General features: G+C 38.2%; 1 protein-coding gene across 1 annotated transcript; it reads right to left on the reverse strand.

Annotated features, from left to right (window-relative positions):
- Positions 1-6,426: 6,426 nt before the first annotated feature.
- On the reverse strand, positions 6,427-8,119 carry gsx2 (GS homeobox 2). The gene is made up of 2 exons (XM_063043135.1): positions 7,695-8,119; positions 6,427-7,100 (listed from the first exon to the last, which is right to left on the reverse strand). Exons 1-2 carry the CDS (start codon positions 8,065-8,067, stop codon positions 6,760-6,762), a joined length of 714 nt encoding a protein of 237 aa, XP_062899205.1. The 5' UTR covers positions 8,068-8,119; the 3' UTR covers positions 6,427-6,759.
- Positions 8,120-15,781: the final 7,662 nt, after the last annotated feature.

Consider the following 15,781-nt stretch of genomic DNA (forward strand, 5'->3'; position numbering starts at 1 on the left):
GACCAGATTACAATTTGGAGAGCGCCCGCTAACGTGCCCTTGTGCCGATACATTTATGTGATTTATTTGTATCCTTGCTCTTACGACAAGCTGCCATGAGGTATCAGATGTGTAAAGGACCATTGTGAAAACGCTGTCAGCACTACATAAACACTCTTCCAAGTGCGTAATGTTCTATTCCAACATATTTATTACAATTATAAGATAATTCACAAAACCTTGCATTTTTATCTAGTTCATAACCAATCGACGTCAGGTATATAAAATTGTACCTGTACAAAAAGGCACATGTTGAATATGGACCAATTCGATTACCAAGAACACAAGGAACTCTACCACATTTGATTTTAGCTCAGAAGCAGATGCACTTCCGCACCTTTTCAGAATCCCTCTCTTTCCGACACACTTTCTGAAATCACAACAGACGTTAATATACGTTTAAAACGATGCCTTCAAAGTTGCAACCTAACATAGAAAATATGAAAGTTTGTGTGGAGTATCAGCCGCACATAAGATTTTACTGATGATCTGGAGCTCGGCCTTTAAATGCAACATAAATTAACAAGTCTCGTAGATACAGTTCGGCTCACTGTAATAAATTATTTTTATTTGCTAAGTTCTGCATAGGAGGATCACACCACCATTTATTTTAGATCTATGTTACCATTCTCTTTGCTTGGACATATCTACAGCTGTGGCAATGCGTGGAGAGCATGGCGCAAAGCGCCTCGAACTCAGAGCTGCTGCGGGGAAGTATACGTGACCACGCAGAGAAGACCGTTTAAGGTTAAGAGAGGTTGCGGCCGATATGACAGCATTATGCAGTCCAAGTTCTTCAGGGCATGATTGCACAATATACTTTGTAATCTTTAAAGACGGGTCTCTTAGGTAAAGTTAAATTAACAAAACTAATATTCAAATAGGGTTCACACGCCTCTGCGCCGATTTTTAGGACGGCAGTGCTACTATGTGTCCATATTTACAAGAATTCTGAGTTCTTATTTTTGCTGGATATATATTCAAATTGACAAAACTACCGCAGGAGGACGGAGCGCATTATTGTACCCACAAACTAGCTACAGTGCCACTTCAACGGCGTCCCATGAAGCATTTATATCTTCCAACAAACAATGTAATTGTGCTGGCAATAAAGTATTACAACATCTGCTAATTAACCTTTATGTGTACGATTGTCGTAAGATTCGCCTCAACCATATCTATAACCCTTTGACTACTATTTTGGTTTAATTTATTGGAATTACATTCTTTCTTATAATCTTTTCTTCCGCACTTTCTAATTCCTATTGTTTTCTTATTGTTAACATACAGTTCTTCTATTGAAGTAATTAAAAACTGTTTAGAGCAATAGAAACTGCATATCGAAGTTCTGATTTCCTTTAGTCCACACAAGTAACGCGGAGTTCTTAAAATTATTCGAATATAAAAGTATAAAATAAAGACTTTTATCGGCCATTTGTTAATACGTTACCGTAATATACTTCTGGGTTGCACGGTGCATGTAAGTAAGCTAGCGGTGTTTGGAGTGTGGTGGTGGTGGTGGTGGTGGTGGTGGCGGGGGGGGGGGATGTTGGAGACGATGGCCTTCAATTCTTACAAAAGAAAAATAAATAACATTAAGCAGATTCATTGGTCGGGCTCCCTTAGCACAACAGGTCCAGCTTCTTTCAAGCAAAAGTACGCATATAAAGTATTTCCAGTTTAAATGCAATATTGCCAATATAATTCATATCTTAGCTAAATAAACATGCAAATCTTCAACATGCTCCACGCTATTCTTATATTTTACGATAAAGTTTGTTTCAAAGGAGTGAAATAGGGAGAAGAAACGCACTGCGCTGGTGCGGCGCTTGCCGCGTAATTCCGTCTCCAAACTGATCCGCCACGTGTCCAACCTTCTCCAACATAACCACCTCCGACCAAAGGGTTTTCTAAAGCTCCTGCATTTGATTCGAGATGTTTTATGCTTATTATAAGCTCCTGATCCTTCACAAGTGTTCTTTTTTGATCAACATTGTTCAGGTGGCCGCAGTTCCAAACAGTAGATGTCGGTGCGCAAAATAAAACTTTTGCGCGCATTCATCTCTGATTTTCCCCTACTTTCCCCACGGGGTACCAGCTGCTAGCTCGTGAAAAGACGGCTTATTAATTGTTCTTTGTCATGCAGAATTCCTTGATTTCTAAAGAAACTCACAAAAGAAGCATTTGGAGGATTCGAGTATTTTTCCTTGCGAATATTGTCATTTGCATATATCACCTCGTCTACCAGACACAGGTACTAAGTTCTGGTTCTATTGTGTGTCCCGAAGGCTTCTTAACTAAAGGATCTGATTTATTACAAGCTGCCTTTTCAATCCTACACAGCAAGTTTGAGAAACTTTTAAAATCTGAACATTGTTTAACAAAAAAAACCCTCTAAAGCTGGCGGCGAGATAGAGGCGGCGCGTTTTGCGCTTTGTGCTGGGAACTAAACGGTGTGCTGGCCAGATTATAAGCGACCCCGTTTGCTCAAGCTGTTCTTAAGTAATTTCTTTATTGCCATTTCCATCTCTTGTTTGCTTGGAGAAGTTAAATTCAACGGAGTCAATAGCCCCCTTTGCGGAATTAGTATCAATTTGGGTTCTTCCCGACGACGCGTCTTTGGCGGTAATAATAGGAAGTGTAGCCACGAAAGCAAACGCATTTGTCAGGTGTATCATACAAACTTTTGGAAAACTTACTACAATCAATATTGCAAGCCACTGAGGGGAACAAAAGGTAGAAATAATTGCTATTAATTTGCCGCGCTGGCTGCTGAGCGCTGGTTGATTGACGCTAATCAGCGCTGAATTTCTCCTCTGTGCCTTGTTTTGACAGTTCTCCTCATTCTGTGGGATTTTCATTTGCTGCCTACAAAGAGCGGTATGGTCCCAGCAGCTGGTCCGAAATCTTAAAACTGAGGCCCACAACCCAGCAAATAGGATCTGTTTTTTTAATTATTAGTAGTAATACTTACAAGTTGATAGGATGGCTTTGATCTCTCCACCTGCGAGACAGGATCTAATTTAATTAATGAAAATTTAAACTAATTGTTATTCTGCGTCTTTCTGCAAAGATAAATTGTCAACAGCGAGTTAAATGGGACCTATTTATTCCCATCCTAAATGCGAGATTGAATGTGCTTGGGCTTCAACTTCACCTGCCTCCCTAGGCAATTAGGAATGTATCGAAAGTTCTGCCAGAAACGAGTTAAATTAACCGTTCGCTAATTTTCTTGTGTCCCTACCACATAATCCTTCTTTTTTACGGCGGTTAACTTGCCCCTAGAAATTACCACATGTTGTAAGGTTCAAATACTGCTTAATGAAACAGTGACTAAATCGTTCACTAAGCCGACATTGGAGCCCTTCAGCTCCGTGTTCAAAGGCTCTGGGTTTGCAACCGTCGGGGGTCCCACTCAATGCAATGCAAGTCTTTGGCAGCAGAATACCTGTCAAAGCGTTCTTTTGGTGAACGTAGTCTTTTTTTCTGCTTTTACAGAGGTTCCAAGCGCGAGAGAAATATATAAACCTTTTAGTGCATTGAAACTGAAAATAAACGGCGCCGTTTGGATAAAGTTGTCAACGTTACTCATGTTCTTCAGACTAAACATGTGGCGACTGCGCAATACAGGCTCTACACAGTTCTGAACCATGTACAAAATGAAAATTTAATAACGCTGAAAGATCAAAGCAGTGAACTTGGTGACTTTAATATCCAGAAATCGCACTTATTAAAAATACACAAGATGTTAAACAATCAAATATATTAAAGACCAACAATCAAAGCCTCCCATACGACGTCTTTTGTTAATAAAAGTTCCTAGACAACATTTTACTATTAAATGTGCGTTGATAGTTTAACATTAAGAAACGAACTAGAAAAGAAATTTTATTGAAACCAACATTAACTTTGACGATCCAATTCAGGGTATAGATCATTTCTAAACTTTTCCTTTTTTACATGAACATTAATAGCACTGTTAAAAATGAAGGCTTCAACTTTTTGCCAATGAATGTCATCCATTTTACAGAAAAGACACATGCTTATTGTACACCCAACTGCATTTGGTTTAAAGTCAATTAAAAGGACGTCAAAGTCATATATCTTTGACCGATATTGTATAGATAGGGCTAATAAGGCATCATAAAAGCACCTCGGGCCATGTCTAACAGTGACACTGGTTTACGAGTTGCTGAATCACTCCTCTGGGTCCCTCAATGCTTTCCTATCCATCATTGTCGCTTGCATAGAAAAAATACACAATGCGCCCTTCGCCACAGCGAGCTCCGCCGGGCTCTCCACGCTCAGTCCCGGACATTGCCAACTTCGGCCTTTCAACAGATGGAAATTGTCAATAGTTCATTAATCTGTGGCTATTTTCTCCATGCTGCCAATGAATAATGTTCCAATTTATCTTCTCTTATTGCCCTAACAATTCTGCGAAGTGCCCGAAGGACTGTCTGTTGTTTGGGCGATGGCAGAATTCGAGAAACTGATAGCCTATGCTCAGTTGAAAGTTGCAATAGAATTAACAAGAGCCCTACACAACCAAACCTGGCCCTAAAATTCCAAGTGCATTTTCTAGCAGATATCTTAAGTTGGGTGTCTTGGACTTGCAGATTTATGTACACAATTGCGCTGGTCTTCTTTACAAGCTATGCGTTGCACAAATGCTGTGGTCCCTTATGTAAGCTGGATCTATTTTAAAATACGTGGGTGATATTTTTGAAAGTGAGACAAAGACCAGCATACTTCTGAGATACTTGTAAGTGCACGCACTCGAACCTGGGCCGAAGAAGTGTCTCGGCCCGAAACGTTGACTGTTTACTTATTTTCATAGATGTTGCCTGGCCTGCTGTGTTCCTCCAGCATCTTGTGTGTGTGTGTTGCTTTGGGTTTTCAGCATCTGCGCAATTTCTCGTGTTTATTAGTACATTTTTTCATTGTAATTAAGGTGTAAAATATAGCACTTATTTCCAGAAACCACTGATGTACTCCGCAATCCATAACGTCCGTCCCAATTGACAAGACACTTATGACAGGAGCAACTAAATATATTCATTGGGATTTGCCTGTAACTGACATCAGATAGTCACCCCACGTATTAAAATTAACATTTCTCGAATCATTAGCAGCCTCTCACATAATCGTTGCTTATTTTCAGTAGAAACATTCTCCATTTCTCCCTTCATCTGCTCGTGACAAGTTCGCAGTGAACGTGCCACCTACAAGAAACATACACAGGGACGAAAATGATTGGAAATGTTTCTTGTCATGGTGGGAAATTACAAAAGATGATCTCGGTCAGTAGGCCTCTTGACATCCAAAGCAACTGTAGACTTTCTTGGCGATAATTATTTATTACTGTCAGTGATAAATTAGACTTTTGTTTCTTGGATGAGAAGGGAAGGGTGGGTTACGGGTACAAATAGGTTTTTATTTCGCGTGCTCATGAATGAAGATGATAACACTCACTTCGCTGTGCCTGAGGTTTTCTGCAGCATGTACCAACAGATGAACATGTGCATTGCAGAACCAGATTTGAAATGGCTACTTCCTTCTGAAGGATCTATAATCTATCCAGTGAAGCGGTGATGTAATACAGAATGGAAATTCATATATTTTATCATCCACACTTGCATTCAAAGATGACAGATAATCAATCATTCCTCATAATCATATCGATTTTATATACTGGTATCTTAACCTTCAATATTACGACCACGTTATTTTCCATAGGAAGCATTGAATGAACCTCCCTTCTCCCCTAACTCCACCCTCTTTTCCCAGTGACCAAGCAAAAACACACACACACACACACACACACACACACACACACACACAAACACACACGACTTGTTTTGTCTGGGAAAGAGCAAGAATGTGTACCACGAATTATTATTACACAATCAATTAATCGATCTCTCAGGATTTGCTTCTTGTTTGCTGTGTTGTGAAGTGGGAGGCTTTCCCGGATCCGCTGCTGCTTATATTAAGGTGTATTTCAGAAACCACTGCTTCCTGATTATTGAAATGAAGGGAGAAGAATATAATTCGTGAGAAATGTCTCAGCACTTCTTGGTTTCCTTTTTTCCTTTACATTTTTATGTCTATCGAGTTACATTATTAGCTAAAAGTATTTTTTTCAAAGATCCCAACATTTTATTTTAAATAAATATAAATATAAATGTCATATAAAACTATTCGTAACGAATGAACTTCAACCTCACCATTTTACAGTAATGTACCAATAGCTAACTATTTACAGTTATTTTCCCCGCTCAAACTACTTTTGTTTTTTAAGTCTGGCGCATTTACATAAATGTCTACTTTTTTTCTTTTTACAAGTTTTAACAGAGTATAAAATACAATATTTACATAATTCACTTGGATTTTCAAAAAAGCCAGTGCATGAATATTACTTCACCATTTGGAGAAAAGAAACCCTGAATGATTCAGACAAATCATGTTAGCCTCAAACGGCAGCACTTCAACTAAAGTACTTGCACTTATGAAAACAGTGCTCATAGGACGGTTGCGTGTTCCATCCTAGTACAATTCTACAATGGATCTATTCATGCTAGCAGGGCGAGCAGGCAAATACAACTCGACTTCGGATTTCTTTTAAATGCTAAACGAATGAGGAGATAGGTACGTCGAAGGGATGTAGAACTGCAAATGGCTGTAAACTCTAAAACGTTGCAGTTCTGTTCCTGATGACTATGCGGGTGACATATCTTTGTCTTCTTTGCCAGATGATATCGGTGAGAGGGATTCCTCGTCCTCGGAGCGCAGACAGTGACCTTGGCTGCTACATTTACAAATGCTGTGCGCGTTCCGCGGGGTCCCTTTGCCCTCTTTTTTGTGCTTGACGCGCCGGTTCTGGAACCAGATCTTCACCTGCTTCTCGGATAGGTTCAGGTAAGTAGCAATTTCAATCCTGCGAAGCCTCGACAGATACATGTTTGAGGCGAACTCCCTCTCGAGCTCTAAGAGTTGTGTGCTCGTAAAGGCTGTTCTCATCCGCTTGCCGTTTTGTAAGTGACTGTTGCTTTCAGGACCTATGAACACGTAATGATACTGCAACATTACCAAATGAAAGAAAGAAAAAGCATCAAACATATCATGCTTACCCGCCGTCAGTTCGACATCAACATAATCCCGCCAAAGTAGATATCTGTATAATGTCTCCCCCAGTCCCGAATCAAGTCCAAACTGTTCTAGCCTTCTCAGTATTAAATATCAACAGCGCCTATAACTAAATGTGCTTTGTGTTAACCCCATCTTTTAAAATTAAATTTGTTGTTAATATTTACATTGCTCGTATAGTTAGGACACAGTAAATATTCTATCCTATTAATCATATTAATTCTGAAGCACGGTGTCGATTCTGCAACCATTTATCTCTAACAATTATTGTAAACGTTCGATTTAATCTTTAAGATGAAAGCAGAAAACATCTTAATGTTTTCTTCGAAATAACATCACCACTTTGAAGTATTGGATGTGTATATGCAACTCTGAGCTTCCCATTTGAAATTAAAGTAGCAATGAACTTTTGGCCATAAGCCATCACTTCTCTCCCAAGCACATATCTCGCTAAACATGAAACCTGTATTCAAGTGTCTGATGTATTAGTTCCTTTTAAAACTTACCCACGGAAAGACAGTGATATCTTCTAGGGTCTGTTACGCTGTAAGTAGGTGTGCAAACAGGTGGATGCCCGAGCCCAGGGTTTGACTGCTGGTTAATTCGTTGACAGTATTGTGGATCTCCATTTGGGAACTGGCTTTTCAGCAGTGGGATCCCACTTCGAGATGAGTGAATATGGGACGTGACACAGAGGGGGCAGACGCAGAAAGTACCCGTCTTTCTGGACGGACAGACGGGACCAGAAACGGACATCATTGTTGGTGAATGAACGCTAATAGGAATTAGAAAGTCTTGGCCGTGGTCGTTCAAGACGGGAGATGGTCTTACTGAAGAGTCTTTGATGATCAAGGAATCAACATAAAAAGATCGAGACATTGTGTATTCTTCTTGGTTCTTTCTGGCTTTGCTGGATTCCTGGTTCAGTAAACACTGCGCAGGGAGAGAGTCAGAAGGTGCTTATGTTTGGAGGCTAAACAAAAGGGTCTCAGACGATGGTTGGTCTGAACGTCACCCACGTGTGCGCCCTATTCCAGAGCTTTTAAAAAAAAGTGCTGCCAGTGAACTATTAACACGTGATTATAAAGCGGGGCGAGATCAACATTTCCCCATTTGTCAGGCAATCCCTTGAGACGCACTATCAAAGTCTGACAAAACAAGAAACAAAAAACTTTTTAAGTGAATGTTTTGTAATTTTTCTGTGTGGAAAAGGAAAGCTCCACAGCTGACTTAAGACGGATACACCACAAGTTAACCAGCTGCCGTTAACAGTGTCATTGTCATGAGATTTAAAATCACTTTCAATTGACTCACCGAGCAAGGGAATGGTTTAATCTAGTGAAACTTTCTGGACCTTTGTGAATGCTTTGTCGCATGTGCAGGCGTCTCCAATGCAACATAGAAGTCATTCCATTGAACATTTACTTTATTTTTCTGGACTCTGGCAGCAAACCAAATGTATTATTATAAACATATAATTAATTTTTCATACATGGCGTGCGTTCATGATAATGTTATGACTCCACCGACTGACAAATCTAGACTCAAAATGATTCTTACTTCAATTTAGAATTATCTGGTTATAAATGTAGTTCCTCAGCATGTGCTTCAGTATCCGAAATGCATAATATATCCAGGCTATTGATACATTGAAAGACAAAGCACACTCTTAACGATCTGCAAAGTGTGTCTTGATTTAGAAATACACCAGTTCATCCCCCAGTGGGTCAGTTTGAAGGGACAAGGGGTGAAGGGTCGCGTATCCAACGAGTGGGCGCTCGAGTTTTACGCAATGTCTTACGCTAATGTTGTTTTATTACACATCTGAGTTATTTATAATCGATGGAATCGCAGTTGACCTTATTTGTCTGTTCTATTCAGTGGTTGGATCAGCATAAAAGAAATCGAGGGCATTTATTTTAACTGCACCCGAACAAAGGAATGGTATATCAATTTATATTAGCATTACCGGATACGATATGCCCCACCATAACCAAGGGAAAATCGTATTTTCTAAGTACTAATCTTAGCATGGTGCAGAAAATTGATCCTGGACACAGTTCATAAACGTACATTATTATTTGAATATAAAATTGGTAAGAAGCAGGTGCCTTCTAATGTGAGCGTACCCGTGGCGAATGAAACATCTACTTTACGCAGTATATGTCACCATTGGACAAATAGAATATGAAATCCTCAAAAAATCATTAATTTCTGTTATTATGTTAAGTACTCATATCGTTTGAATAACCAACGAGGAGTTTAGAAGTGACTCTGGAATCTACACTGAAACATCTCATTAACAGATACCAATGCCACCAGTGGCGACAATATCCAGATTATAGTTATTAGTAAAGAGTAACAATTCCGAAAATTAGTCATGGAATTCAGGTTATCCTTTTTCCCTCTCTGACGATAAAGTCAGTTAAAATATGCGATACAATTTCGTAGGGAAGCACCTGAATTTAACATAAATGTTATTAAATAGCAAGCCCTATCTTTTAGGTTGTTACATACAGTATATTCAATGGAAAGGTACTTAGTGGAAACTGCTCGTCAATTTAACATTTATTTTCAATCTCCTTGCTACAATTACAGCTAACAATTGCAAATATATTAAATAATTGATCCTATACTTCGAGCTACAAGATTGGGGTCTATGAGAAGTATCACTTATGGGCGACAATTCACTATTTCGTGAATTAGCACAGTGACTGATGATTGCGCTATTTGTTTGCGATTATTGTTCAATCAGTAAGTATTTATTATGCACTGGATTAGCGAATATTTGCTGAGATTGTTAGCTGCCTGCTATGTGTTAATCCTAGATCTTGTGACAATTATTAGGGATTTTTGGTCTCCGTCAAGGTCCTGGCGAGTCAATTTGGGACTTCACACGTCTTAAAGGAAAAGACCTCCAACACGAATTTCTGCAACTTGCAAAAAAAAAAGACAAATAATCTGAAAATCAAGATTTTCGAGACGCTTTGGGGCAAATAAGTAAAATTTCAACCCATTTAATTAATTTCGTGTTTTCAAACAACGACGCTCCAGTTCCCTGTTCGTAAAATGAACTTTATATTGTCTTCGTTGTAATGGGGTTCACCGTCCTTGTGCCCCGACGAAGCTTCCTTGCAACTAATCAGAGTAAAGTACACTGAAAGATCGTAAGTCGTAGAAGAACCAGGCTATTCGGCCCATCGAGTCTGATCCGTCTTTCCATCATGGTTCATTCTCCTGTCTTCTCCCCATACTTCTGTCACCTTTACTAATCACGGACCTATCAACCTTGACTTGGCATCCACAGCCATCTGTGGCAATGAACGCCACAGATTCGCCACCGTCTGGCTAAAAAATTCTTCCTCGTCTCTGTTCTAAAGAGAAGAATGAATTCCGATAAAGTGAACATCGATGAGAACCTGTTCAAGAAAACCACTTCCCTACTGCACAAAAATGCTATTACATTAAATAATAAATGTCAATAATTTAGTACATCCGTCTCGTGTTATTATTCCATGTTAATGCTGTGAGCAGATATTTTCTTCAAACCTTTCACCGTCTTGAGACAAAATCCACGTGTGTTCTCAGCAATTTGAACGCCACGAAGTACAGTATTGCTCAGCACTTCCGTAAACAAAGCCAGCAGCAGGGCTGGTTTAACCCAGCATCAATTTCTTTCACTGCTCTCTATATCAAGACAAAACCATACAAGATAATAAAAATATAAGTGACGTACATTGGAATGGCCTAGCTATGGTTCCCTTAAACATAAAACTTTTGTTTTTCAAGTGACGCACAACCTCTTTCGCACTAAAACATAATAAGGATTTTCAACGTCTTTTGTTTTTTTTTCGCTCTATTCGCAAGATTTCCACAAGGGCTAAATAGTGAGGGGAAGCATGTAAAATTCAGTGGTCACTTGGGATGGTCATAAAACTCGATCCAGGAAAGTTTCGCAGTGAGTTAGCTGAATGGAGGTCAGGTAGCCTCAATCAAATCACTAGGCAGCTTTGTAATTGTACTAATAAAGCCAGTGAACGATATTACAGAAGCAGCGCGCTGGAAAAAAAAAACAATGATTACAGTGAAATAAAATGCAAGAATGTCTAAGCCAGGCGGAATGATGCAAGGCGCGCGCCCACATCGCATAGCCCTCGTTACAATATTATTTTCTATAATTATAACCAATAAAATTTCATTGTTCATGAAGTAATCCCGGGAATGAGAGTGGTTATGAGCCTATAATGAGGTCAAATTGCCTCGACTAGCCAAGACACGTGTAAGGACTTAAGAGGAATTAAGCGGCTGGTACAGAGCGCCGACTGTTACCTGAACATTACTTTCATAATTCAAGTATAAAATTAGCCTATTTAAGGGAAATCTTTTTGAATCCGTTTATTCTACTCGGGTGACAAAGTAGCTTTGTCTGTGTTGGTTAAGCCTGTGTAAAAATGCGAATATAACAAAATTGCTCTTTTGTGATTCCGGTTTCTAAAGAGCAAAAAAGAACGATAGTGCACTGCGTTGGAGGGGGCTGCTGTCTGTTCTGGGTTTTTTTTTCATTGGTTTTCTTATTAATTCTAAATAAGCTGTCACACAACAGGAAATAAATTCAAAACTTCTTGGAAAATGTCTGAAGAAAAGTTTTGTATCATTTCAGTGACTTAAGTATTATTGAAATACTGTGTGTGCTACTTGTATTTGTGATGAGATGCATATATTTAAGCAATTTTTCCAGTATATATGACCCTCCATGGAACGTCATGAACGTGGACTTGTCTTTGCTGTAAAGCCTTTGACTGATATTTGAAGGAGAAATGGATGAACCAGCATTACGATTCTTTTCTCCTTTGTCAACATACATCGAGTTTACATACAGTTGATTAAAAAGCTTCAATTTTTTTCATTCATGAATTCCCACCAAAACAACAAATTCTGCAATCTCGAGAAATGAATGTTGCTATTTCATTCTACAAGTTGTAGCTGTAAGTCCATCGCCGACATAAGTATTCGTATTGGGACACTTCTTGTTTATCTTAAACCAAGTCTAATCTGTTGTATTTTCAAACGCTTCAAATTACTGCTTCAAAAAGAACTCGCGCCAAAGCTTTGTTTAAGATGACATTCAGCCGGAAAAACAGTATGTATATTCAATATATTATATTGTTTACTTTAAAACATTGCTTTTTAAACGATTGTATTTACTTGCCTAAAAGTGCAATTTAATCAAATTTTCCAAATGTTGACCAAAATTATGTGGTTAGTCGTCCTGGAGCTGAACAGGTGAACTGATGTTATTAATTTGTATCAAACTTTTCTAAAAATCTTAAATGTTATTTTGCGATATTTACCGTAAAATACACTTGTAATTTGTTAAGTTTTTGTTACTAGGCAACAGTTCTTGAATAACAAAAATTGAAAAGAACCGCTCAGTCTGCTGTCCTCTAAACTTCAAAAAAAGTCTTCAATAATAGTGAAAAAGGACAATGATCAAAGAGACAACAAAATGCCACTGGGGTGACTTTTCACAAGCAATTATTCTTCAGTTATCCATTCAAAAAAGGGTCTCTGATATTCTTATTTTGCTTTATTTATTATGTTCGCTTCTAGCGATTTGCATGAAAAATTTGTGTTTGGGTAATAAAATTTCAGATTTGCACAAAAACAACCAGCACGGCAGAAAATGGGCGTTTAGGCGTGTTTGATGTATAATTAAGATCGAAAATATGAAGTCAGGCGTTATGGGATCTGTCCCAAAGTGTCAACGTTGGGCGGTTCGTCCATTGAAACATTTCAAAGGCGTCAGGAAACAAACAAAGTGGAAAGCGCGTGACACCGGGAATGGTTGTAAATGTGTTCATTTCAGACAGCTCATTTCTGGAAAGAATTGAACCCCTTCTCTTCACCACTAGCCAACCCCCAACCACCGTATTTATAAACCGTATTTATATGGTTTGAAATAACAGGAACTACTAAAGATATGAATCTATAATTCTTTTCTTTTCATAGGCACATATTGTAGTTGAAAAATGTGATTGTACCCCGATTTTAAACACTTATTTCTTGCTCGACACTACGATTTTAAAATAAAAGCATCGTTTTGCTGTTCTTTGCAGTCAAGTATAAAAGCACACTAAACGACAATTGTCTATTATCCACATCAATTTCACCAAATTGCAATAAAAGATGCATTAGTCCATCTATTTATTTTGAAGCCAATCCAGATTAGTTCAGATGATTCTTATCAACATCCAATCGTTTGTCTTTCTATACGTAGCACCTGAGATAATTTAAAGTCGGAATCGCATGTTCAATAGAAAGTAAACATGGATGCCCAATTGCATTTGTGAATCACAGTTTGCAAAGTATCTGAATGGAACCTTGCAGATTTTATGTGGTTCCTCAGACCTATTCGCCACGTTCATTGAAACTCCCTCCCAAACATTCTGCCCTTTATTTCCTTTGTGATAGACAAAACAAAAACAGCTGACTTGTTTCATAGATGCTCTCTTATTCACAGTCTTCTTTTTATTGGTTGATAGGAGGTGAGAAATGTTACCCTAAATTCACTCTGCCTCACTTACGAGAGTAAATCAGCTGCAGACTGATGATAGGTTTGCAGCTGTAGTGCAATGGATGGCAAAGTGACCATGAAGCATGCTTTTAAAATTGGTTTCAGTTAAAAAGACAATGGGGATGAGGTCACATCCTTCTTGGGCACCTGGTAGATTCTATGTGTAAACTAAAAGTGAGAACATAGATTACTTTGAAGCACCCTAAGCAAATGCATTTCATCCTTGACATTGAGGGTAGATGCATTTTCTACATATTGATATTTCAAACTTTGAAAAATGCTGGTTACTTTGCATTTTTCACTTTATACAGGTTTATTGGCTCTCCAGTAATACAAAAAAAGTATAGCTGTGATATTTTAACCAATATTGCCTAGCCTATAATATAAATTCAACATTGCAATTGTTAAGGAAGAAAAGAACTAGAATAAACAGACTTTATAAGCTGAGTTTTTAAAGCTTCCAATTCTTCTGCTGGGAATGTTTTGCCCTGTTGATTGTTAGCAAAATAATAATAGAACCGTATTTTAATGAAAAACATCTGACATGCAATTTCAGGGTGATGCAAAGGAGAACAATGAGAATATAATAGCTTGCCCTGCTTTAATATAGTCTACTATAAATTGATGATCGTTCCAAAATAGGGGAGAGTAATACAGACAAATGATCCAGTTAATCAGCAGTTATTCAATTAGACAGACAAATGGCAAAATCAATTTAAAACTAATAATTGTGAAATATTGCAGATGGAGAATAGAAAATGGACTATATTTTCAACTTCCTGCACATGGTAGGAAAATTGGCATTGCATTGTAGCCTCTCATCACAAATTTACCTGCAGAAATGGAAATCAAATTCTTTTACTGTTCATTCTTAAAAGTATGGGCAAAGTCAACAGTTAATGCTGAGTTATCTTGAGTATGATATTATTTGGATACATCTGAGTGATTTACTAGACTGTGTTGAAGATTCATTAGGAACCAACCACTTTGGTATGAAACAAAAGAAAAAAATAAATAAAAGCAGAAGTGTGACTTACATTTCCTCTTGCCTGTTTCACAATTTAGTGAGTTTATGGTTGATTCTTTACCTCAGCTGTACTAATCCCTCATCCTTTCATTTCCTTAGCAGCCAAAAATTCACTCAGCTCTGTTTTGACCTTATTCAACTACACAGTTTCCACTATTCTTTTGAGTAGAACGTTTCATGAATTTGCCACACTTAGGGGTGAAGACATTGTTTCTCCTCTCTAGCTAACTATTTTTTTTCCAATGGTGACCATTGTACTAAACATCCAAGCCACAGCTAAAAGCATACTCTATTAAGGCCAATAATAATTTTTTATGTGTTTCAATTAGACTACATTTTATTCATCTAATCTCAAGAGAATATAATCTCAGTCTGCTTAATCTATCCACAAGGGCCAAATTCACCAATCTTGAATTCAATTTGGTGAAGCTTTGTTGCAAGGACAAAATATTGTTCCTTAGGTAGGGAAAGCAGATCTGCAGAATATAATATACCTCAGGCATGAATATAATATACCACAGCATGATATAGAGTTAAAGTCTCAACCAGGCTAGACCAGCAAAGGATGACATCTCTCCCTAATGGACTTTAGTGAACTTCCAAAGCAATATATATAGCAGAATTTTACTTCTGGATTTTAAAAACTGAAATAAAATTCCTTACAGGACTGTAACTCAATTTTGATAGAGTATTTCAAAGACTTGGAATTACTTGTTCAATTTCTGTGTTCATGTGACCCATTACACCAATTTATAGATTTAACTAAATTTAATTACTCTAGTCCAGGGGTTCTGAACCATTTTAATTCCATGGACACCTACCATTAACCAAGGTGTTGATGGACCCCAGGCTGGAACCACCATCACCACCAGCAACCCCGCCCCCCCCCCCCCCCGCCTGGTTCTAGGCCCGATCTGCAGCTCCATTCAACTTGGAAAATTCGGATACTAATGAACAACTCCCAAGAGTCATCCTCAATGGAATAACTTCTC

Source organism: Mobula hypostoma, chromosome 3 (genome assembly GCF_963921235.1).
Source record: "Mobula hypostoma chromosome 3, sMobHyp1.1, whole genome shotgun sequence".
NCBI lineage: Eukaryota > Metazoa > Chordata > Chondrichthyes > Myliobatiformes > Myliobatidae > Mobula > Mobula hypostoma.

Excerpts from the sequence above, each read along its gene's own strand:
- gsx2 (XM_063043135.1), bottom strand. The coding sequence starts at position 8,067 with ATGTCTCGATCTTTTTATGTTGATTCCTTGATCATCAAAGACTCTTCA. Across the intron at positions 7,101-7,694 it reads ATATCACTGTCTTTCCGTGG|GTCCTGAAAGCAACAGTCAC; the intron begins GTAAGTTTTAAA and ends ACGTGTTCATAG.